Raw genomic sequence first — 23277 nt, forward strand, 5'->3', positions numbered from 1 at the left:
TGGCCTTTTTCTTGCCCATTAACCTAATATACTGTGTCCACGTGTCTTCATTCCCCAAGCGGGGATTGGGTCCTCGAATCACAAAGCTTTATGTTCATGTCCAAGAGGAAAGGTAAAGATTGGCAAAGCTGTTCGAATTACAGCCCATTTGTCCGCTTCCACAGTGATGTGCGGGCAAGGGGATTGTTGAGCAAATCTCATTTATTGCTTTGCAAGCATTGGGGCTCAAGGAGTGTTTGCCGTGCGGTTGATCATTACCCAGAAATGTCCAGGAATCTCGCGGTGTACATAGGATTTCCCATCTCCCGGCAAACCCATTCCTGCAGATCTTTATTTCTGACACATCCTGCAGCCTCAGACTCTGCTCTTTTCTGCCTCCATCTTCAACTCTGCAGAGGGTTGAGAAGCTCTCGAGCTCCTTTTGATTAGCACACCTTTCACCGAGTGTTCGGCGCGGAATAACTAACACGGCAGCGGTGTGGCTCTCGCAGCTATTTGAGAATCTAGACCAGCTCTTTGCACAAAAGGAATAATTCCCCCCCATTTTCCTTTCTTTTCTAATCCGTATACTGCAAATGTTGAACGAAGCAGGGAATTCTTTAGAGCCACACACATTTCATACTGTTAAACAAGACAGAATTCAGTTTCAAATAGAAGTGCAGAACTTCTTAACAAGGCCCTCAAAGGACTGTTGCTCCATCACACTGAAAGAGTGTACTATTCAAGCTGGGATCCATTTCAATCAGGGTCTGGGCTGGTTTTGGCACAGAAACTGCTTTGGTTGCCCTGTACAGTGGGTCATACGTTCCCCATCTTTGATTTAAAGGAAAGGGAGAAATTAAGAAGGAATGAATTACAATTACAGTGGTACCTTGGTTCCCAAACGTCTTGGTTTCCAAACGCTGAAAACCCAGAAGTAAGTGTTCCGGTTTTCGAAAGTTTTTTGGAAGCCGAACGTCCGATGTGGTTGTCGGCTAGTTTTCGGGGCGCCTGCACCAATCAGAAGCTGTACCTTGGTTTTCGAACATTTCGAAAGTCAAACGGACTTAAGTTTGAAAACCAAGACACCACTGCATTTGCTGCTTTTGTTTTTCCTATTTATTTTACGTTTTTGTTTTTGAGGCTTTTTCGGTTCATTTGTTTTTGTGACTGTGTGGAACCCAGTTCAGCTACTGACTGACTGATTGCGTGACTGTGGAAATGGATAAAAGCCCTCCAATCCAAACAATGACTATCATCAGTGCAGGTAAGGGGAAAAATTAATTTTAATTTTTATCATCTACAATACTGCCTTATTTATTTTATAGTACGGTACAGTGGTACCTCAGGTTAAATACACTTCAGGTTACACTCCACTAACCCAGAAATAGTACCTTGGGTTAAGAACTTTGCTTCAGGATGATAACAGAAATCGTGCGACGTTGCAGCAGCAGCAGGAGGCCCTATTAGCTAAAGTGGTGCTTCAGGTTAAGAACAGTTTCAGGTTAAGAACAGACCTCCAGAATTAAGTACAAATTACGTACGTAACCAGAGGTACCACTGCATTGATTATTGCTTTCATTTTATGGATCAATTGTCTCGTTAGAGAGTAAAATTCATGTTAAATTGCTGTTTTAGGGGTTGTTCTTAAAAGTCTGGAACTGATTAATCTGTTTTGCATTATTTTCTATGGGAAAGCACGCCCTGGTTTTGAAACGCTTTGGTTTTGGAACGGACTTCCAGAACGGATTATGTTTGAGAACCAAGGGACCACTATAGTAGCTCTGTCCATGTAGAATCCCTCACCTCATTCCAGAAGCCTACCTAGAGGAGAGAGGAAAGTCCTCTTTTCTTTGAAGAGGTGCTTAGAGGAACTAGCTGGGCTTTGCATCTTGGCCAGTGTGCTTTGGTTAGGTCTTGTTTTGCGATGTCACCATTGAGGAATCATAGAATCATAGAGTTGGAATAGACCACAAGGGCCATCGAGTCCAACCCCCTGCAAAGCAGGAAACACCATCAGAGCACTCCTGACATATGGTTGTCAAGCCTCTGCTTAAAGACCTCCAAAGAAGGAGACTCCACCACACTCCTTGGCAGCAAATTCCACTGTCGAACAGCTCTTACTGTCAGGAAGTTCTTCCTAATGTTTAGGAAGTTTCATACTGTGCTCCAGAGCACTCAGAACTTACCGTATTTTTCGCTCTATAAGACACACCAGACCACAAGACGCACCTAGTTTTTGGAGGAGGAAAACAAGAAAAAAAATATTCTGAATCTCAGAAGCCAGAACAGCAAGAGGGATCGCTGCGCAGTGAAAGCAGCAATCCCTCTTGCTGTTCTGACTTCTGGGATAGCTGCGCAGCCTGCATTCGCTCCATAAGATGCACACACATTTCCCCTTACTTTTTAGGAGGGAAAAAGTGAGTCTTATAGAGCAAAAAATACGGTAACTTGCTGCTCCTCTCTCCAATATTTGGGGGTTTTCCAGCCAGAACACAGTTCTGGCACCTCTCAGATGGGTGCCATTGTCATTATAAGCCAACTGGAGGTGTTCATGGAGAGTTCTGGCGCCTCTTTTCTAGAAAAATTGCACCGGGTTTAAACATCTGAAGTCATAGGTTCCAGCATGCAATTCTTCACTTTTGTCCAACAAGGCAGCCTCACAATTATGCAGCAGACTCACGTCTGGGTCAAATTTTAGGTGTGCCTATTTTACATTCCTATTTTGGAAAAGAGTTAGATGCAACAAACAATTTTATGGACTCCACCATAAAAAAGGTACCTAAAACCCTTTTGAAGTGGTGACAGGAGTATTAAAATCCATCTGAAACGTAAACACACAAGGATAGTGTCACAAAATGGAATTACTTTACCTTTATTGTACTTTATTGTCTGCGTATTGACCATGAAACCAAACTGCTCTCTGCAGCATGTTCAATTTGCTCCTGGAAACTTCCTTAAATCAAATTTAGAATGTTTGAGGATCTCTCGGGGGAACAAATAAAAATAAATAACATAGCAAAACGGCTTGGAAGTGTCCAGGCAACAGTCATCAGATCTGACAGACTGAACGAGACATTTGGAAAACAATGAAGGTGCCCTCCTTGATTCCCCACGAGCTGTTTACTGGCATATATTTGCTCTTCTTTATGCTACTACTAATACAAAAAAGCAAGCAAGGCATCCATTTTGGCAAAGGAAGCCCATTATTTTGACTAATAATCACGTGTTTGTCTCTGTGCACACATAACTCCTCCATAGATACATGGGTACATTCCCTTCCACAGAGCAGGCAGTTCTCCATGAAGATAAAAAAAACCCCAAGCTATTCCCCACCCTTCAACATTTCTCTGAGGAAAATTGTTGTTGTTTAGTCATTTAGTCGTGTCCGACTCTTCGTGACTCCATGGATTAGAGCACGCCAGGCACTTCTGTCTTCCACTGCCTCCCGCAGTTTAGTCAAACTCATGCTGGTAGCTTCGAGAACACTGTCCAACCATCTCGCCCTCTGTCGTCCCCTTCTCCTTGTGCCCTCCATCTTTCCCAACATCAGGGTCTTTTCCAGGGAGTCTTCTCTTCTCATGAGGTGCCCAAAGTATTGGAGTCTCAGCTTCACGATCTGTCCTTCCAGTGAGCACTCAGGGCTGATTTCCTTCAGAATGGATTGGTTTGATCTTCTTGCAGTCCATGGGACTCTCAAGAGTCTCCTCCAGCACCATAATTCAAAAGCATCAATTCTTCGGCGATCAGCCTTCTTTATGGTCCAGCTCTCACTTCCATATATCACTACTGGGAAAACCATAGCTTTAACTATACGGACCTTTGTCGGAAAGGTGATGTCTCTGCTTTTTAAGATGCTCTCTAGGTTTGTCATTGCTTTTCTCCCAAGAAGCAGGCATCTTTTAATTTCATGACTGATGTCACCATCTGCAGTGATCATGGAGCCCAAGAAAGTAAAATCTCTCACTGCCTCCATTTCTTCCCCTTCTATTTGCCAGGAAGTGATGGGACCAGTGGCCATGTTCTTAATGAGGGTGAATGAGGAGAGCACAAAATATGGTTTGCAGCTCAATATCAAAAAAACAAAGATCATGGCCGAGGAAAATAGGGATGTCCTATTCCATAATAACAATTTCACTATTCATATCCCACCCATGTGACTGGGTTGCTGCAGCCCCTCTGGGCAGCTTCCAACATTATAAAAACATAATCAAACATTTAAAAACATAATCAAACATTTAAAAACTTACCTATACAGAACTGCCTTCAGATGGCTCGGGGATTGGGTAATTCCATGCCCTCCAACATTTCTCCGTTGGAAATAGGAATGACCTATGGGAAAGCAGGACATTCCAGAACCAAATTAAAAACTGGGTCAGCTTCTGTATATCCAGGACTGTCCCTAGAAAACAGGGACACTTGGAAGGTCTGCTCTTCCCCTCTATGGAATTAATAGAGACATAGGTGTAGCCAGGATTTATGTTGGGGGTGGCAAGACCTGTCATCATCCTCTGCCTGGTTCTGTCTAGCAGATTTGGAATGAAATATCTCAACCACAGTTGTTTTAAATTACTTTCTTCCGCCCCCAGGTGCTCAGAAAAAATCCATCAAAATCTTCACTCATTTGAAAACTAGGAAGTCAAATGAAAAATTAACATCAGGGAGTACCTTTCATGCGGTTAACTCTTGCAAATTTCCAAAGAACACACCGTTTTTATCTTATTTTTTCAAAAATCAAAACTGAAACAAGTTGTCTTCGATTTGTTGAAAACCTTTTCAGCACTTCCTTCTCAAATTCCTCCTTTTCCCCCCAATGCAGCTTTCCTGTGCACACTCAGGACACCGCTATACAGCTGCAAATGAAACGTTTTCAATGTACAATGTACAAGTGTGACACTAGGTGGCAACAGTGAGCTATGCCAAATTCAATGTATTTTTCAAAACGTTTGTTTAAAAAGCGTTTTTTGTGTGCGTGTTGATTCCACCTCAGTAAGCATATCCCATTGAAATGCTCCCCTCTCATCGTGGACCGCGGCCAGGTCTTTACTCCCCACAAGGTACTGAATGAAAGCTTTATGGTACAAGGCCATCTTTTTTGGTAGGGTAACAGATTCCCACCTCTTTTACTAAGTCTTCTATGTTCAGCTCTTTTAACTGCTTTTTTGCTGAGTTTTTTCTCCTTCCACATGATGTGTCATAGTTCAGCTTTGGACATTTCCATTTCAAATACAGTATTCTGCTTATTTCTACTTTTAGTTAAGCATTTTTATTTGTTTACTCGATTTTTTGGGGGGGAGCAGCTGCCCCTCCTTGCTACACCCATGAACAGAGAAGCTCTTGCAGCTCAAATTCCAGAAATATCCTTTACAGTTCCCATCTCACTTTTGGCACAAAGTAACATCATTCACTAAGGATCTTTAAAGAGCTTATCTCCCCCCACCCAATTTTTTTTTAAAAAATAATCCTGAGAACTGTGGTTCACACACACTGAGCTACAATTCCCAATACCCTTTAACAAGAACTTCAGGTTGAGAGCAGAGCATAAAATGAGAGCATATAATGAAAATCTTCTCCACACAAATCTTTCCCCTCCGCCAAAAAATACCACTAGATACTGGAGAAAAGAATTGTATTCTACTAGAACGTTTCTCTCGGATATCTAGTTTTCTACCTAGAGAGAATCTTTGGATGAAAAACATTCCCAGACAAAGTGCTACATCCCAGACAAAGGTTTGCCACTTCAGTCAGAACCAGGCTTTTAACACCGGTCTCAGAACACATGAAAGCATTTTAATGGCTTGTTAAATTGAAGTCACTGTGTCAACATGACCTCAGAGAAACCTCTCTTAGCACTGGAGTCCAGTTCATTTTTTCCCTCCAGGACGGCAAGAGTTTTCTGTTTAGGCAACTCAATTACAAAACTTCGGATTTTCTCTCTGTGTCAAAAAGTTGTGAAAGAAATAGATTGGGGGGGGGACCCTTCTCTGCCGAAACGATTATTTGCCTGCATATAAATTAGAAGCAATCAATGGTACAAAACAGCATCAAGTTCATTTGAAAAGAAATTGATTAAATTGCCGACGTTTTCAAAGGAAACAGATTTACAGTTCGGGCCCTCGCAATTTTCTTCCAAACAAAGGGCTTTTGCTTCTGTCTGATAGTTCAGCATCTCTTGGAACAACAGCGATGGGTAACTTCTTTGTTGTGCCTGCTAAGTAGGTATGTTTGTGTTCTGTTTCTTCGTGGTTTCTTCAAAAAGGAAAGAAAAATCCTAATGAATAATGGGAAACTACAGCTGCTTCTAATTCCTAATATTACAGGTTCTACTAACCCTGGTGAAATTTCTGTTATTCTTCCATTTCTGCTTTGTCCATTTAGATTTTAGAATCGAAGCTGGTTTATTCGTGCATTTACTGCCCTCAAGTGCTTGGCTGCAATATTGCAGAAGCGAGAGGCTTTTCCAGACTGAAACTCATCCAGACTATGGAACTGCTTTCTGTTACATATCACTCATGTATTTCCTGATCTTACTCTGGTTGCCATGGCCAGCATTGCTGAAGAAGGGATAGGTCAAGATGATGTTGAACTCCAATTCCCATCAGCCCCAGTCAGCATAGCCAATAGCCAGGAATGATGGGAATAACTCAGATGGAAATTTGCCGGTGCCAAAAAAAGGTTATTTATGTATGCCACTACTGTGGCTCATGTTTTGTTAGCCCAGAAATGGAAAATGAGCGAAGTCCCAGCTAAAGAAGAAATGGCAATTTAAACTGATGGAATAGGTGCAGCTTGTGGACCTAACATATAGAATAAGAGAACAAGAAGAATATATATTTAAAAAGGATTGGAAAATGTCTATTGAATATATGGAGGGAAATTGTGTATATTTGAAAACACAGGCAGCATCAAGATAAATTCAACAGTATAAACAAGTTTTGATGGATGTAATGATGCAATAGTGAATGGTTCAGTTTTGTATAAAATATGCAGGGATTTAGGTTATGAAAAATGAACAATGGAAAGAGAGGAAGGGAAGTCGCTGATATTTTAAGGTTGTTTAAATGAATATTATAAAATGTAAAACGGAAAATTTAATAAAAATTATGGGGGGGGATGGGGGGAGCTTCAGTCCAATGACATCTGAACAGAACCATATTGGCTACCCATGGTTTTCAGTGATATGTGTTTCCCACAGGTCTGGAGAAGTGGAGCTTAGAGCAAAAAAAATAAACCACACGCAGGCATCTTAAGAAGAGAAGCGACGATAAATGAAATTGCTACGTGGATAGGCAGCTGTGTTTAGGGAAGTTTTTAATGTCTGATGTTTTATTGTGCTTTTAATTCTGTTGGGAGCCACCCAGAGTGGCTGGGGAAACCCAGCCAGATGGGTGGGCTATAAATAAATTATTATTATTATTATTATTATTATTATTATTACAAGAACATTGGCACACTTGTTGCCTTTTTTCTACCCTTTGTTCTAAAGGCTACAGGAGCACTTTTGCGCTGGATGGCTGCCGCGGAAGGGAACCCTTTCAGAAATGTGCGTGAGAGAAAAATAGAGTACAAAATTTCACCCGACTGCAAGATAATGCAGGAAGAGCATTTGTGTATCTTATCATCAGTGGGATCGCTGGAAACACCCAGCATAAGACCAGCTGATTATACGTCGCTCAATATTGCAGTGGAAACGTTTGTTTGAAGCGTTGAGTGGAGAATTGTATCATTGCTTTCTTGAGAGACGTAAAGCGCTTGAACATCATATAGAATATTTTATCCCGTTGCACTGCTGGTTTTATAGGATAGCTGAGCAGTTCATGTATCTAGCAGACTGGTTGCTTGCCACTTGGATCTTGTTCCTACCGAAGCTTAAAAACATAAAAACATTGAGATTCAATGGGCATTTGACAAGCTGCAAGCTGTGACAATCACATATTGGCACCAATGAACCCTCAAGTCTCTTGCTCAGCAACAAACCCCACCCAATTGCCATAGGCATTAAACCAAAGAGTAGGAATGAACAGTGCAGAATTCCCATTCGGAGACTCTCCCAGTTGTCTTCCAGCAGTAGCAAATCAGTGCCAAGTCACCATCAGGCGTCGTGACATTAAAATAAAATAAATCTCACATAAAAACATACAGTACAGAATCAAATCCCGTTTTAAAGGTGTGTGGTTTCAGTAGTTTTTAGTACTGTAGTGGACGTTTTTTGAAAATGTACACTTCTTGGCTTCACAAATACAAAGAAAGGCTGAATTGTAGTGGAGGAAAAAGCTGTCAAGTGTTACTGCCTCTCCTCCAGAGAAAATAAATAACTCGGGTAATATTCGCAGATTCCAACGCACACATGCACATCAATCTTAAATGTTTATGGAAGCAATATTTACCATCTCTATCACAATAGTGTTAAGATGTTAAGGTGACCTATAGTCAGATACAGTGGTACATCTGGATGCAAACGGGATCTGTTCTGGAGCCCCGTTCGCATCCCAAATGGAACGCAAGACACGACAGCGCGTCTGCGCATGCGCGGGTGGTGTTTCGCAGCTTCTGTGCAGGCGTGTGATGTCATTTTGAGCGCCTGCGCATGCGTGAGCGGCGAAACCCAGAAGTAACACGCTCCGTTACTTCCGGGTTGCCGCGGAGCGCAACTTGAACGCGCTCAACCCGAAGCGCATTCAACTCGAGGTATGACTGTAATTACTGGTTGCAACATTAAGACCTGTAACATCACAGATCTGGAAGTTGACCTGAAGGCCAACTACCCAAACCCCTCTCCAGAAGCAAACAAAAGTGCCAAACCTAATCTGTTCTGGAAATCTGTTTGACTTCCGAAATGTTCAAAAACCAAGGCATGGCTTCTGATTGGTGCAGGCGCTCCGGAAACAATAGCTGACAACCGCATCGGGTGTTTGGCTTCCGAAAAACATTAAAAAACAGGAACACTTACTTTTGGGTCTTCGGCATTTCGGAACCAAAGCGTTTGAGAACCAAGGTACCACTGTACTTGCTTATTTATCCGTTCCATTTAGAGGAGCTATTTCCAAGCAACTCTTGCTCATTTTAAAAGAGTTCATTTCAGCTTATGTTAAGATTCTCTATCACAAGAAGAGCTATTAGACTAATATTTCACATTAATAGCTAGCCAATTAAGCAGCTGTGTGCGCCGGTGATCATTTCTGGAGCTCTCTGTGAAATTCACTTCTATATTTTTTCATTACTAGCGGAGGGGTAGCAAAAACAAATGCTTTCAGCCTCCCAGGCTTGCTCAGATAAATGCAAGAAGGAGCTCGTTCAGTTTTTCAGGTGCCGATCTCCCCCAATGAGACATCAGAGAAAATTATTAACCGCCACCCAGAAGTGAGCTAAGAATTGTTCCAAATGTGGTGTATAACAAAGTGATCCGATCTGTTCTTAGATTTTTGTTTTCCTTCTTAAAAACAAAACAAAAAGTAGCTCGTCCCTCCTGAACTATATATAAAAAGGGTGACACTACATTGTTTGGATGAGAGGATTCTAGAAACAAAGATTTTGAATGGAGACATCCCGAATGACAAAATTAATATTTTCTTATACGCGACAACAGCAGCGAGAATGTTGATAGCCAATAATTGGAAAGGAAATTATATTCCAACCAAAGAAGAATGGTTGAATAAATTATGCGAATACTTGGAATTAGCAAAGTTGACTGATTTGATAAGACAAAAACCAAAAAATATAATACAGAAACAATGGAAAGGCTTAAATGAGTATTTATGTAGACAAGGATTAAATGTAAGGTATTGGTTGTGTTTAGAATAGATTTATGAGAGATTTGGAAAACTTATTGATTAGAATATTGTGCGAGATTGTATGGGAATAATACGGAATAACAGATACAATCTTGCTTAAAATGTATATAGGAAGTGCAATGTAAGCGATGAAAGTCAATCAATGAAATTTTATTATTATTTTCATATTGAGATATTTGTAGAATAAACTTGGGAGAAATTCTTCCAACTTTTATTCTTCTTTTTTTCTCTTTATTTTCTTCTTCTTTTTTCTTTTCTTCTTTTTCTCTCCTTTCCTTTTTCATGTATATGTGCTTATTTGAAATATATATGTATGTATGTATGTATTTGCAATATTTTGCTTATATTTTGTAACAATTATGTTAAATAAACAATAAAATTATTAATAGTTAGCAGTACAAAACAAAAAAATAGAAACAAAAACTTAAGTTAGCTTGGCATTGCCATATTTTGTGATTTTAGGCAGATAAGCTCATTATGCCAGGGGAATGGGGGTGTTTCGGAGGTGGTGAGTCTAGCTCAAAGCTCTCATGAGCTTTCATTCATGTACACTAAAGTATAACCTCCTTATGGGTGAGTGCAGAGAGCCATCACTATTCACTGACTCACTCTGTCAAACTAGAGATAATTCACCAAGCCCTCTGCTTTAGAGACAGTACTTTTTCATCTACTGCCTTTGTCCAAAGAACGAAAATCACCTCCAATTTCAATCCTTTCCCAGTGGATATGAGGCTTGTTAAAATCCAGTCTTTGCCCTTTTCAAAGGAACAGTATTTTGCATTTTCTCCCACTGCCTAATATTCTACATATCTGCACTTGTGCCATGGTTCCAGCTAGACATTTTCGCTTCCATTACCTTCTCGACTTCAACGCACTTCTAAGCCAATGCCCTCATTGGGAGTAAAATAATAATAATCCTCCAACATTTCTCCAATGAAAACAGGGATAGCCTATTCCATAAGAACAATAATTTTATTTATACCCTGCCCATCTGGCTGGGTTTCCCCAGCCACTCTGAGCGGCTCCCAACAGAATATTAAAAACAAAATAAAACATCAAACAGTAAAAGCTTCCCTAAACAGGGCTGCCTTCAGGTGTCTTCTAAAAATCAGATAGTTGTTTATTTCCTTGACATCTGATAGGAGGGCATTCCACAGGGCGGGCGCCACCACCGAAAAGGCCCTCTGCCTGGTTCCCTGTAATCTCGCCTCTCGCAGTGAGGGAACAGTTTAAGAATCTCTTTGGCTGCAGTCCCCGGATCATTTCTATCCATTTCTGGAGCTAAGAGGATAGCATTGCATTATGGAAATGACACCACCCAATCCTGACCCACAGAAATTGGGTTGTACATTTTGCTGCCTGCTCCAACCTCCCCATTTCACGTGCAGAAGGCAAGCGGAGAGACACTTGAATCTTACTTCAGCACTGACAATGCAACAGCACCCTCCAGTACACTAGAGGGCAGCAGGTTAGCATAGGAGGTGCAGGGCAGATTGTGTGGCACACACAGCTCGGTCTGCTCCTCACCCCATAACATCTGCCACCTGATCTCACTTTGCCTAATGGGAGGGCCGGCCCTGGACACAAATAAGCCACAACTGTTCTCACCACGGCCAAAGAGTACATCACGAACCTCTCTATGTGCCCTTTGACAACTTCAATGGTTAGAGTACAGTCTTACCTTGGAAGTCAAATGGAATCCGTTCCAGAAGTCCATTCAACTTCCAAAGCGTTTGAAAACCAAAGCGCAGCATCTGATTGGCTGCAGGAAACTCCTGCAGCCAATCAGAAGCCGCAGAAGCCCCATCGGACATTCGGGTTCCAAAAGAACATTCAAAAACCAGAACACTCAGTTCCGGATTTCAATCATTCGGGAGCCGATTGTATTGCTTACATTTTATGGATCAATGGTATCGTTAGATAGTAAAATTTATGTTGAATTGCTGTTTTAGGGGTTGTTTTTAAAAGTCTGGAATGGATTAATCTGTTTTGCATTACTTTCTATGGGAAAGCGTTCCTTGTTTCTGGAACGCTCTGGTTTTGGAACGGACTTCTGGAACGGATTAAGTTTGAGAACCAAGGTGCATGCATTTATCTTGAGTAGTCTTACTGAAATATAGTGGGATTATTCAATTGTCCAATGGAGGAGGGCACTTAACAAGCCAAAATATAAACTCACACAGGAGCTTTTTCTGGCACAAGGCTTGTTGAGCGGCATGAAAGGGTAACAGCACGCTTGTACAGTTCCCATTCATTCCCAGAGATCTTGTACAGGAAAATGTCCTGCCAGATTACGCTCCACGTGTATTTTGCTGCAACAATTTTCCTGCTCCCCGGGGCTGAATAGAAAAAACACTGTCCATTTGGACACTTTTTATTTAAAGTCCAATGAAATAAGCTTTTTGGTTTACAGCGTCGGCCAGAGCTGTTGGGTAGCTGTCATTTGCTTCTGTACATTTTAATTAGAGCAAAGATGCTTTTCTTCCAAGGCTTGTCAGCAGCTGCAATCACTGTCAGCCACAGAACCAGCTGCTTGGCTGAAAATATACAACCCTACACCTTGCAGGGAATATTACATGTTTCGTTTTACAAGGCACAGCAGATGACAGGAGGCAGCCATCTAAAGCCTTCTGGAAATAACAAAACAGCACTAAAAACATGCCGCCCCATCCTCAAATCCATAGATTGTTAAAAACTATTCATTCCTAATACTTTTATAAAATGGAAGTAGTAGCCTAAAATACAATGGAACCTTGGTTTTTGAGCATCTCGGAAGCCAAACGATTCGGAACCCAAACGCCAAAAACCCCAGAAGTGAATGCTTCCATTTCGAACATGGAAATGGAATTCTGGAATGGATTACGATCGACAACCAAGGTTCCACTGTATAGCCTACCAAAAAGGCTCTCTTCCTGGGTCCTGCTAAACCTATTTCTGGGGATGTTGAGGGACACAAGAGCTCTTCCAAAGTTCTAAGTAGGCAGGCAGATTTGGACAGGAGAAGGTGGTGCTTAAAATATCCCAGATCCAAACCATTCAGACATTCAAATAATAATAATAATAAAAATATTTATTATTTATACCCCGCCCATATGGCTGGGTTTCCCCAGCCACTCTGGGCGGCTTCCAACCGAATATTAAAAACAATACAGCGTCAGACATTAAAAACTTTCCTAAACAGGGCCACCTTCAGTTGTCTTTTAAAAGTACAGTGGTACCTCGGATTAAGTACTTAATTCGTTCTGTAGGTCCGTTCTTAACCTGAAACTGTTCTTAACCTGAAGCACCACTTTAGCTAATGGGGCCTCCTGTGGACAAACGTTGGCTCTCTCAGCCTGAAAGCGAGATGAGCACCGCAACTCCATCGTCATCTTTGACTGGACTTAACCGTCCCGGGTCCTTTACCTTTTTAGTACCCACAGATGAGATACATACACAGACAGACAGACACACAGTAGAAATGCATTCATAAACATATTTTGTTTGCTCATTACAAATATCCCTTTTCTTCCATCATGGAGTGGCCTTAGACCAGGCCCTGAAGCCAAGTTCAGAGAACCTCAGGGCATCCATCTGTGACAAAAATGGCTGATAATTTATTTCAGGAGAACCACAAGACTGAGTACTTCCAGAAGCCTCCCGTCTCACCTCCCAATGTCTTGAAAAGGCTGAGAAACACCAACTCCAACACAAGCAGAGAAAGAAAGAACTGTCTGAAGGAAAACAGGCACATTTGGTAGCATCAAAGCATTTTTAGGGTTTATTTTATTTAAATAAAAATTATAATTTATACCAAGACCCCCCTCCCCTTCTTTTTTTCTTTAAACAAGTGTCTTTAAAAAATGTACAGGGCAATTTATTTTTTTAAGTTCAATTTCTCATACAGTACAAGTCTCCTCTTGAACAAAAGTTACACTGCTAATGAAATATATACAACTTCAAAATATAGACTCAAACCTCAGACATAAAAATTATTTCACATCCATTCTATTTAATGATTAGTAGCAGAAATAAAAAAATATCTGCCAAAAATGTACATCGTTCATTATAAACTACCAAGTTTGTTTGATTTAAGGGTTTGTAAATGTTCCTATCTCTCCAGCGCTTCCTCACTCGGTCTGCAGAACTCATCGTGAATTTTTTTTGCTGGATTTTTGTGCGACGTTGCTACATAATTCGTCCGAAGTCGAATCTTGCCTCGCAAAACTAACACATGTAATAAAACTTCCGTTTCTGGCAATTTTAGAAAGGGAAGATAAAATGTGATCAGCTTTCATCCGCCTTTATCTTGAGAAAGGTTCTCAAACTGGATCACTTCCAAAAAAAAGAGAGAAGTAGTTACCTAATTAAACACAAATATTCACCAATAAGCCACAGATAGAGTCAGAACAACACATATTGATACAGCAAATTTATGAAGAGTGGTTTTAAAAAAATGTTGCTGAAAAATAATACTTCACATTTAGTCGCCCTACTGAACCTAAATTCAGCTGGACTATACCGCAAATCCCATGGAAGGAGATGAATTCAGACCAAACCTATGAGTGGTTACATCAATACAGAATAGCCTGGCAAATGCTCAACATTTCAGGGCATAGGAAATAAAAAGCAGTTAAGGTATTCAAGTCTGCCGAAGTTATTTTTAGGTTATTGTAACTAATGGCCTATCACACGACATAGCAGTTAAATTCGCAGTACTTCTGTGTAATGCCAAGTTGGATTTTGCAAAAGTATATGCATGTCTGCCCACCTTATCGCAGATTTGATCTGTAAATATCCAGTTCGTTTACTTGATAGTGGAATGAACCCCCTTTGCATTTCAGTTTGCAAAATACATTACTACCATAGCATTTTATTTTTAAAAAAAGTTTGCATTGTTAAAAGTGCAGACTGTTTTGAACAAACCTATATTAGTAGTACCACAGAAGAGAGGGGAAACTAAAATTTAAAAACTACGACATACCGGCATTTTATTTTCATTGTTCTATTCTGAAAACGTAAGGGACTGATTGTGGCATTATCAATACATCGCAGCCGGACAGGACTTCAAGAAACCACATTCTAGAACAATACTTCAGTCGGCCACAAGTGGGAGGGGTTCACCAGAACCAGTACTTTCATGATCAGAGTGAAGGTAAAAATTACATTTGAAAATGATACAAAAATAAGAAAAACAGCTCACTCTGTATAAAATATAATCTGTTTTTCAAAAAACGAGAACTTCATGAACACCTAAGGGATCTGCTTTTGTTGAAAAGACAACTCAATATTCTACGATTCTGATTTAATGCTTATTTTACCCATCTTTTTATCAACTTCTTTACCTGCTGAGCTGATGCTTGACAAAACCCTCCCATAAAAGTCCAACTTGTGTTATGCCCATGTTCCTTCAACTGGTTTCAAAGGGTATACAACATACTTGCTCAAAAAAAAGTATATAAATTGCCAATTGCCTTTTTTTAAAAAATGAAGTCGCGTTGGGCCGAGAAACTTACAACATTGCTCTTGGTGAAACTGGAATACTGTGAATCTTGCATTGACATTTCGGATTCAGGACCGAACTAAACTTCCAAGTCTGCTTAAGTCCCTTTGAGAAGAGGAGTTTCGCAGTCGAAAGTGTGTTTTGCTAAATCCTGCCACTGCTATTTCCCTTGCAAATTTACTCCTTCTAAAACAATGTGGAGAAAGCAGTTTTCTACCCTAACAAAGCCTGAAGTCCACAGAAGCTCATTTTCCTGCGTCAAGTGTACTGTTTAACAACCAGAGCCCCTATTGCCTTTTTAAAAAGAAAAATGAATACAAGTTTTAGGATGGAGCAAGTGGAGGTGTATGTGCTTAATCCTTTCCCCAACTGAACTGCTTCACCCTTTCCCTCCCACTGGGGTTCCAGTTGCGGTTTTGCCCTTTGCCGATGAAGGACTTGGGAGCTCACAGGGTAAGCAGCCAAGAAAATGATCATGAGATGGAAAATGAGAGTGCAGAAAGGGTTAAAGATCCCAAATTACTTCTCTGCTCACAATCTCCAATCCCCTGAAGCTGCTCCTTTAAAAGTAACAAAATTGGTCCACTGGTAATCCATTATATATATGCATTTGCACATAACATGGAGTTAGCGCTTGACACTGACAAACTGGAACGTGTCCAGAGGAGGGCAACCAAAATGGTCAAAGGCCTGGAAACGATGCCTTATGAGGAACGGCTAAGGGAGCTGGGCATGTTTAGCCTGGAGAAGAGGAGGTTAAGGGGTGATATGATAGCCATGTTCAAATATAGAAAAGGATGTCACATAGAGGAGGGAGAAAGGTTGTTTTCTGCTGCTCCAGAGAAGCGGACACGGAGCAATGGATCCAAACTACAAGAAAGAAGATTCCACCTAAACATTAGGAAGAACTTCCTGACAGTAAGAGCTGTTTGACAGTGGAATTTGCTGCCAAGGAGTGTGGTGGAGTCTCCTACTTTGGAGGTCTTTAAGCAGAGGCTTGACAACCATATGTCAGGAGTGCTCTGATGGTGTTTCCTGCTTGGCAGGGGGTTGGACTCGATGGCCCTTGTGGTCTATTCCAACTCTATGATTCTATGATTCTAAGAGTCCATTCCTAGTTCTTCTCGATTAAAGCCTTCCGCGTACGAAGCGTTATTGAATTAAAAAGCAGAGAGGAAGCCTGCAAGAGGCAAGAACGATCAGCAACGGAAAATAAATTGGCATGTTTGTGCATAAGGGGAAAAAACACCACCCCCACACTCCCAAATATACTACTAAATTGAGGAGAGGGGAGACCAGACATTCTGCTGTGTGAATTTGATGAGCAAGCCTGCACTCATAGAGTGAGCCTGTACTACAGGAAACCAATTTTCACAACTTAAAAAAGCCACCTCATTAGAACAAACGTTTTAAAAGAAGAAAGTAGAAAATCAGTGAAACTGTAAAGGCAGCACAATGCCAATTTATTCTTGGTGGGGGGAGGGAAATGAAGTTCCTAAAAATGGAGATTCGTCACAAAAATGACCAGTTTTACTAAAAGGTGCTTTCTGTTGAAATACAGTGGCTTCCTCTGGTTTATCTTATCAGGCCAACTTTCACTGTGAGACATTATTATTATTTCTCAGCACAAAGGACTCCAAAAGATGGGAATTCTTTGATAAGGTACAGGGGTCTTAGCAAGAAAGTTTGCTCAGACATATAACTACAGGTATTCCATATGCTCGAATAATATTATTTATATTTATCAAAAGCTCTCCAGAATTCGTTTATCAGGGCTCCCAAAAACACGCAGTTAATACGTTTTGCAAAGTCAGGCTGCCATTCTGTACCCAGTTACGTGGCGTTACTGAAATCGACAATGATTGGACTGTGCGCAGAACCCGTTGCAGAGATTGTACCATCACGCGCCCTGGGATTTCAGGGTAGCGCAAGCCAGCTTCTATGGCCTGCCCCTCAAGCTAGCTTTGCCAAGGATCTTCCTAAGCTTTTTTTAATGTCCGTAAAATAAACATTAAAAGTGCTTGATGTGCAAGGCTAATAGTGATGATAGCACTTTCGCCGTGTTTTTTATTTTTCTGTTTTTTACAAAAGCTTTTTTTAAAAAACAAAGACATGGAAGGCGTATATAAAATACACTTGTGTGTAACGTAAGACATGTGCATCAAAGAAAATTATTGCAGAACCGATGAAGGATGTTCCACCTTTTTATTCACTACCGAGTGAGTAAAATTAATAGAAGTCTCCCCAGGAGAACCCACGGTGATCTACTAGCTTTCGCTGGTGGATGCTGCAGAAGTTATCTTGATATACTGGTTGAAAATTGTCTCGAAAGCTTCGTCTCTGTGTACCATGGCACCAAACACCAAAGGCTTGAAGGGGGGAGGAAGAGAAAAGCAGAAGGGTCAGTAACAATAATGAGTGAAATACGGACATCCCTAGTGCATCGGTAAGAATTAACTGCGCAATCCTATACAGTGGTACCTCAGTTTTTGAACAGCTTAGTTCACGAACAACTTGGAACCCGAACGCTGCAAAACCGAAAATAGGTGTTCCGGTTTTCAAATGGTTTTGGGAAGGCGAACGTGCTCCGTTTTGCATCCCCCGGTGTTTCCTGTTGCGCTGCTAATTTGCGCCCCCCTGTGTTTCCTGTTGCACTGCTAATTTGTATCCCTCTCCCATTGTAATTCAAGCCTTCCATTTCTGATTGCAGTGTTCTAAGGTGATATTTGGAGCTGAGTTTGCTGCTTTTGTTTTTGCTATTTATTTTGCATTTTTTGTTTTGAGGCTTTTTCAGTTAATTTGTTTTTGTGACTGTGAGGATCCCAGTTCAGCTACTGATTGATTGTGTGACTTCGGAAATGGATAAAAAAACAACCCCATCTAAACAATGTCTATCATCAGTGCAGATAAGAAAAAAAATATTTTTAATTTTTATCATCTACAATACTGTCTTATTTATTTTATAGTACAGTACATTGATTATTGCTTACATTTTATGGATCATTGATCTTGTTAGTAAAATTCATGTTAAATTGCTGTTTTAGTGGTTGTTTTTAAAAGTCTGGAACAGATTAATCCGATTGGCTCCTGCAGTCAATAGGAAGCCGTGGAAGCTCCGTCGGATGTTTGGCTTCCAAAAATATTTTGCAAACCGGAACAGTCACTTCTGGGTTTGCGACGTTCAGGAGCCAAAACGTTTGGGAACTAAGCTTCCAAGGTACGACTTCCAAGGTACAACTGTATTGTTATTGTGCTATAAGAGAGAAATAATAGGGTGCAGCAAGGGGGAGAAATTTAAAAAAACTACCATGAAAATCAGGGTGGGAAGTTAACAAAATAAAAGAAAAAATAGTATGCATTGGAGTGTATTTGTGCATTGTTGTTTCTGAAAATTTAATAAAATATAATTGGGAAAAAGAAGTCTCATTGAATTCAATGGGACTTATTCTCAGGTTACGTTCAAGTCATTCTTACCAAACGCCTTCACTAAATAAGTTTCTCATCATTAACTTCCCCAAATCACCATACTCTTTCCATTACTACTGACAAAGAACGTGACTCACTATTCCCTTTCTGATCTAAAACATTAGCTGTGGTGGATTTTTGTTAAGACGGCCCATGAATATGCAAGCTAAAAAAGGACCCGAAACGTTTTCGCTTTCCCTGAAGATAATGACTAAATTCCCTTTCGTTGCAAATTGCAGCACAGATGCTTGCAACAACTTAAAAAAAAAGAAAAGGTTTAGTAAAGGAATCTGTGTGGCTCAAGTTAAGTGCTCCAAAAACAGACAAGGTCATCAGAGCATTAATATTTCAGCCGGCAGAATTGATGGTGCAATACACGTTAAGATCCTTTTATTTGCTTGCTCACTTTTTGCGTAGACGGCGTTGATACCGCAATCCCCATTCCGGATCCAGGAAGGACGGAAAGCACTTTGTACTGAAAAGAACAAAGAAAAAGGCAATATTAAAATACTGAGCCGGTGGAGGCAACGTGGGAAAGGCTCTGATCTGGCCAGGGCTGGAGACCTCTCAGGTCCATAGCACAAAAGGAAGGGCATTAAAACAACAACATCATAATACTAGGAGAAGGGTGGACAACCCCTCTGCAGGCTTGAGGCCCACTGTTACTCCTGGACAGCCTCTCTATACCCTATACCTGGAGGTGTCAGGGAGGTTCACAGCAAGACCACAACATATAAAATCAAAGCAATAACCCAGTAACACCCACCCCCAAAAAGAGCCACATTTTAAAATGGTATAGGATGTCAATCAGGTCAACAAAAGGCCTGGTTAAAAAGGAAAGTTTTTGTCTGGCACCTAAAGGTGTATAATGAAGGTGCCAGGTGAGCATTCCACAGATGGGGAGCCACTGCAGAGAAGGCCCTGTTCTCATGTTGCCACCCTCCAAACCTCTCTAGGAGGGCCTCAGAAGATGATCTCAGGGTCCGGGTAGGTTCATATGGGAAGGGGCGATCCTTGAGGTATTGTGGTGCTGAGCCATTTAAGGCCTTATAGGTCAAAACCAGCACTTTGAATTGGGCCCAGAAGCTAATTGGTAGGTAACTGGAACACCGTGATGGAAACCAGAGCGCACAGAAACGCCTTTCCACCGCAGCAGTACCTATCTATCTACTTGTACTGGCATGCTTTCGAACTGCAAGGTTGGCAGGAGCTGGGACAGAGCAACGGGAGCTCACTCCGTCGCAGGGATTCGAACCGCCGGCCTTCTGATTGGCAAGCCTGAGAGGCTCAGTGGTTTAGACCACAGCGCCACCCACATACTTGGGTCCAGGGGTGCCAAATTGAATAATACACTGCATAATCAATCACAAGACACTCATCATCTGAATGGCGATGCCCATCAACTTTGGGGGAGCTCAGCCGCCTCAAATATTTTATGGGGGTCCCTAGAGGATGGCTTCTAGGGTAGGATCTGCAATGGCCCAGAAATATGCTGGGAAAGGTAGTTCCTGGGTTAGTTAGCTCAGACCAGTGGCGTAGTGTGGGTTGTCAGCACCCGGGGCAAGGCAAGTAATTTGCGCCCCCTAACCCGTGGATTTGCGCCCCCTAACCCTAACCCCCAGATGTTGCGCCCGGTGCGGCCGGCCCCCCCTGCACCCCCCACGCTACGCCACTGGCTCAGACAAGTATTTCAGAGTTGTTGCGCTAAAGGAGCTCCACGTGATCTGAAGGTTCCACAGATCATGACAAAGAAACACAACACAATGACCAGAAGTGGCTTCCACATCTGTACAGAGAATGGATCTAGGTGCCAATGTGATGTTCAAATGTTTTGATTCAGAATACAATCTTCATCCGTATTATTTAAAAAACAGCATGTTAAACAGACACCATGGACCTACCTTTTGAATATCTGTAATATCTGTCAACTTTATAACTTTATTTCTTTTAGATGAACCAGATTTGGAACTTTCAAAGCACAAATAACTGGACAAAAGGAAAGGAAAACGTTATATATTATATAGATGTTTGAGGACCAAAATGATTCAGAGCCTTGCTAACTAACTTCAATTTTTAATTTAAATACAAACAGCTTTGCAAATCAATGAGGAATAATTAAATTGCCAGACAAATGGGGGGGAAAAGAAAGAGCAGTTACACCAAATCGAACAACTAAGCTCTATATAGTTTTAGAGACTGTCATACACTGATGTTACAACAAAAACATGTGCATACACAATGCTAGAAGCAGCACATATTAAATACCCTTTCATAAGGATTTCAACACAGATATATCGCTTCCATTCATCAGGAAAGATTCAAATCTCAGGAATATCTTCTTTCTCACCACTAGGTGCTTTTAGTCCATTTTTAAAAAAAAGGACTGACATACCCACAGAAATCTATCGGCCTGCCCTGAGTGTGACAATGTTTGGTATCACCCAAAGCTTGAAGCTCTGTCTGTTTCGTGGAATATTGAAGATTACAGATGAGGTAAAAGAACACCCCGTTTTGCAATAAGGGGATATTCCCACCACCATCAAGGCAAATAACTACCCAGCACAAATTAAGGCTCAACTGACTACAGTTTGGGTGCTGCTTTTTCGCTTTGAAATGCTCTTTTACCTAGCAAGAGTGACACCGTAAATAAGTTCTGGCTAAGGGTTGACTCCACTGAAAGCAAAAATAAACCGTTTCCGTTCCAAATTAGAAGAGGCCTGGTTCAGGGCCAACGAGGCTCATGTGGCGGCCTTGGGAGAAGCTGGTGAGGGGGTTTCAACAAGTTTATGGGGTGAGAATATTGGGGCTCTGTGGTGTGTACATTAATCTATCATATGTATCCCTCGAGAGGGGCAGCCAGGAGCACAACTCGCTTGCCCTGGCATCAGCCAGCAGAGGAAAAAATTCCAGGGGAGGAGATAGGTTTAACATTCCCAACTCTTCTATGGGTGCAATTTGCAGAGCCCTTGGGATAGCGCCAGACATATAACATGTCACTTTAATAATACTTTAGAATGGCGGCAACACTTCGTGGAGAGCTTTGTCTGTCTTGAGTGACATGGCCACGTAGCCTAACACCAGCACACAGGTGTAACAAAGAAAGTCTTCTGGAGAAATTATTTCAGCTTCCCAGAATGCCCCCTTTCATGCCAATAAATTTTTCTTAAAAGTTCATTTGGCTCAGCCCTCCATCTTCTGATTCTGAAGTATATGAAAGTGTAGAATTCTGAGATCTGCCTAACATGTGCACAGAAGGCGCCAAGAAAACGTATTCTCGAAACACATCAGGTTCACTGAGTTCGAAGTCTGAAACATTGCTCCTCGGACTGCAGAAATGCAGCCGCTACAGGTCATTTCACTTTGACCTGTCTACTTTTGAGAAAGGTAAGGAAAAGCTAAAGGACCCCTGGACGGTTAAGACCAGTCAAAGGTGACTATGGGGTGTGGCGCTCATCTCCACTTTCAAGCAAAGGGAGCCGTGCGTTTGTCCACAGACAGCTTCTGGCTAAACTGCTTCTGGCGCACAGAGGACCGTGACAAAAGCCAGAGCACACAGAAACGCTGTTTACCTTCCCACCAGAGCAGTACCTATTTATCTACTTGCACCGGTGTGCTTTCGAACTGCTAGGTTGACAGGAGATGGGACAGAGCAACGGGAGCTCACCTCGTTGCGGGGATTTGAACCGTCGACCTTCCGATCGACAAGCCCAAGAGGCTCAGTGGTTTAGACCACAGCGCCACCCGCACCCACCAAAAAGGTAAATTACCCTTGGACAGTGTAGTCCAGTCAAAGGTGACTATGGGGTTGCAGCGCTCATCTTGCCTTCAGGCCCAGGGAGGTGGCATTTGTCCACAGACAGCTTTCCAGGTCATGTGACCAGCAGGACTAAACCGCTTCTGGCGCGGTCGACCACGGCTGTGCAGATGTTACTGGCCCAGAGATTGAAAGAAGATAAAGTCCCGACCAGGGAAGAATGGCAGATTAAGTTGATGGATTATTCTCAAATGGCAAAAATGACTGGAAGAATGAGAAATCAGGAAGACCAAAATTTTAGTCAGGAATGGGGAAATTTTTAAATTTATCTTAAAGACCATTGTAAACAGTTAAAATCGTGAGTAGGATTGGAATAACACTTGCAGTTTAATGGTGAATTTTGGATATAATGGAGATGTAAAAGATTTGGATTATTATAAAAGATGCAGGAGGAAATGATTAACAATAGGACCCACAAAGGGGAGGAGGGAAGTCCAAGAGATCCAAGAGATCCATTGGAATCTTGTTTTTATTATGTATGTTGGATATCTGATTGTAAAACTATAATTTGAAAAACAAAATAAATAATTTAATTTTTTAAAAAACCCACTTCTGGCGCAACGGAACAGCATGACGGAAGCTAGAGCGCACAGAAGCGCTGTTTACCTTTTGAGAAAGAACATCACTACACTCAGGATATTACAGCTACACTTGGGTGACCCATTCAATTCTCTTATTATTTCTCGAGGAGACGCCTACTTTTTCATGAGTTGGTTCTACCTCATGTGAACAGTGAATGAATCATG

General features: G+C 41.4%; 1 protein-coding gene across 7 annotated transcripts in view; it reads right to left on the reverse strand.

Moving 5' to 3' along the window:
- Nucleotides 1–17443: 17443 nt before the first annotated feature.
- The window catches only part of GRAMD4 (GRAM domain containing 4), a 108410-nt gene continuing 102576 nt past the window's right edge, over nucleotides 17444–23277 (reverse strand). For all 7 annotated transcript variants that reach the window (XM_081211632.1, XM_081211628.1, XM_081211629.1 and 4 more), the window contains 3 exons: nucleotides 20619–20703; nucleotides 19124–19192; nucleotides 17444–17621 (listed from right to left, as the gene is read on the reverse strand). In XM_081211632.1, coding sequence (XP_081067758.1) covers nucleotides 17520–17621; nucleotides 19124–19192; nucleotides 20619–20703 — 256 coding nt within the window. In that variant the 3' untranslated portion in view covers nucleotides 17444–17519. The remainder of the gene's footprint in view (nucleotides 17622–19123; nucleotides 19193–20618; nucleotides 20704–23277) is intronic.

Source organism: Podarcis bocagei (assembly GCF_964188305.1).
Source record: "Podarcis bocagei genome assembly, chromosome: 10".
Classification (NCBI taxonomy): Eukaryota; Metazoa; Chordata; class Lepidosauria; order Squamata; family Lacertidae; genus Podarcis; species Podarcis bocagei.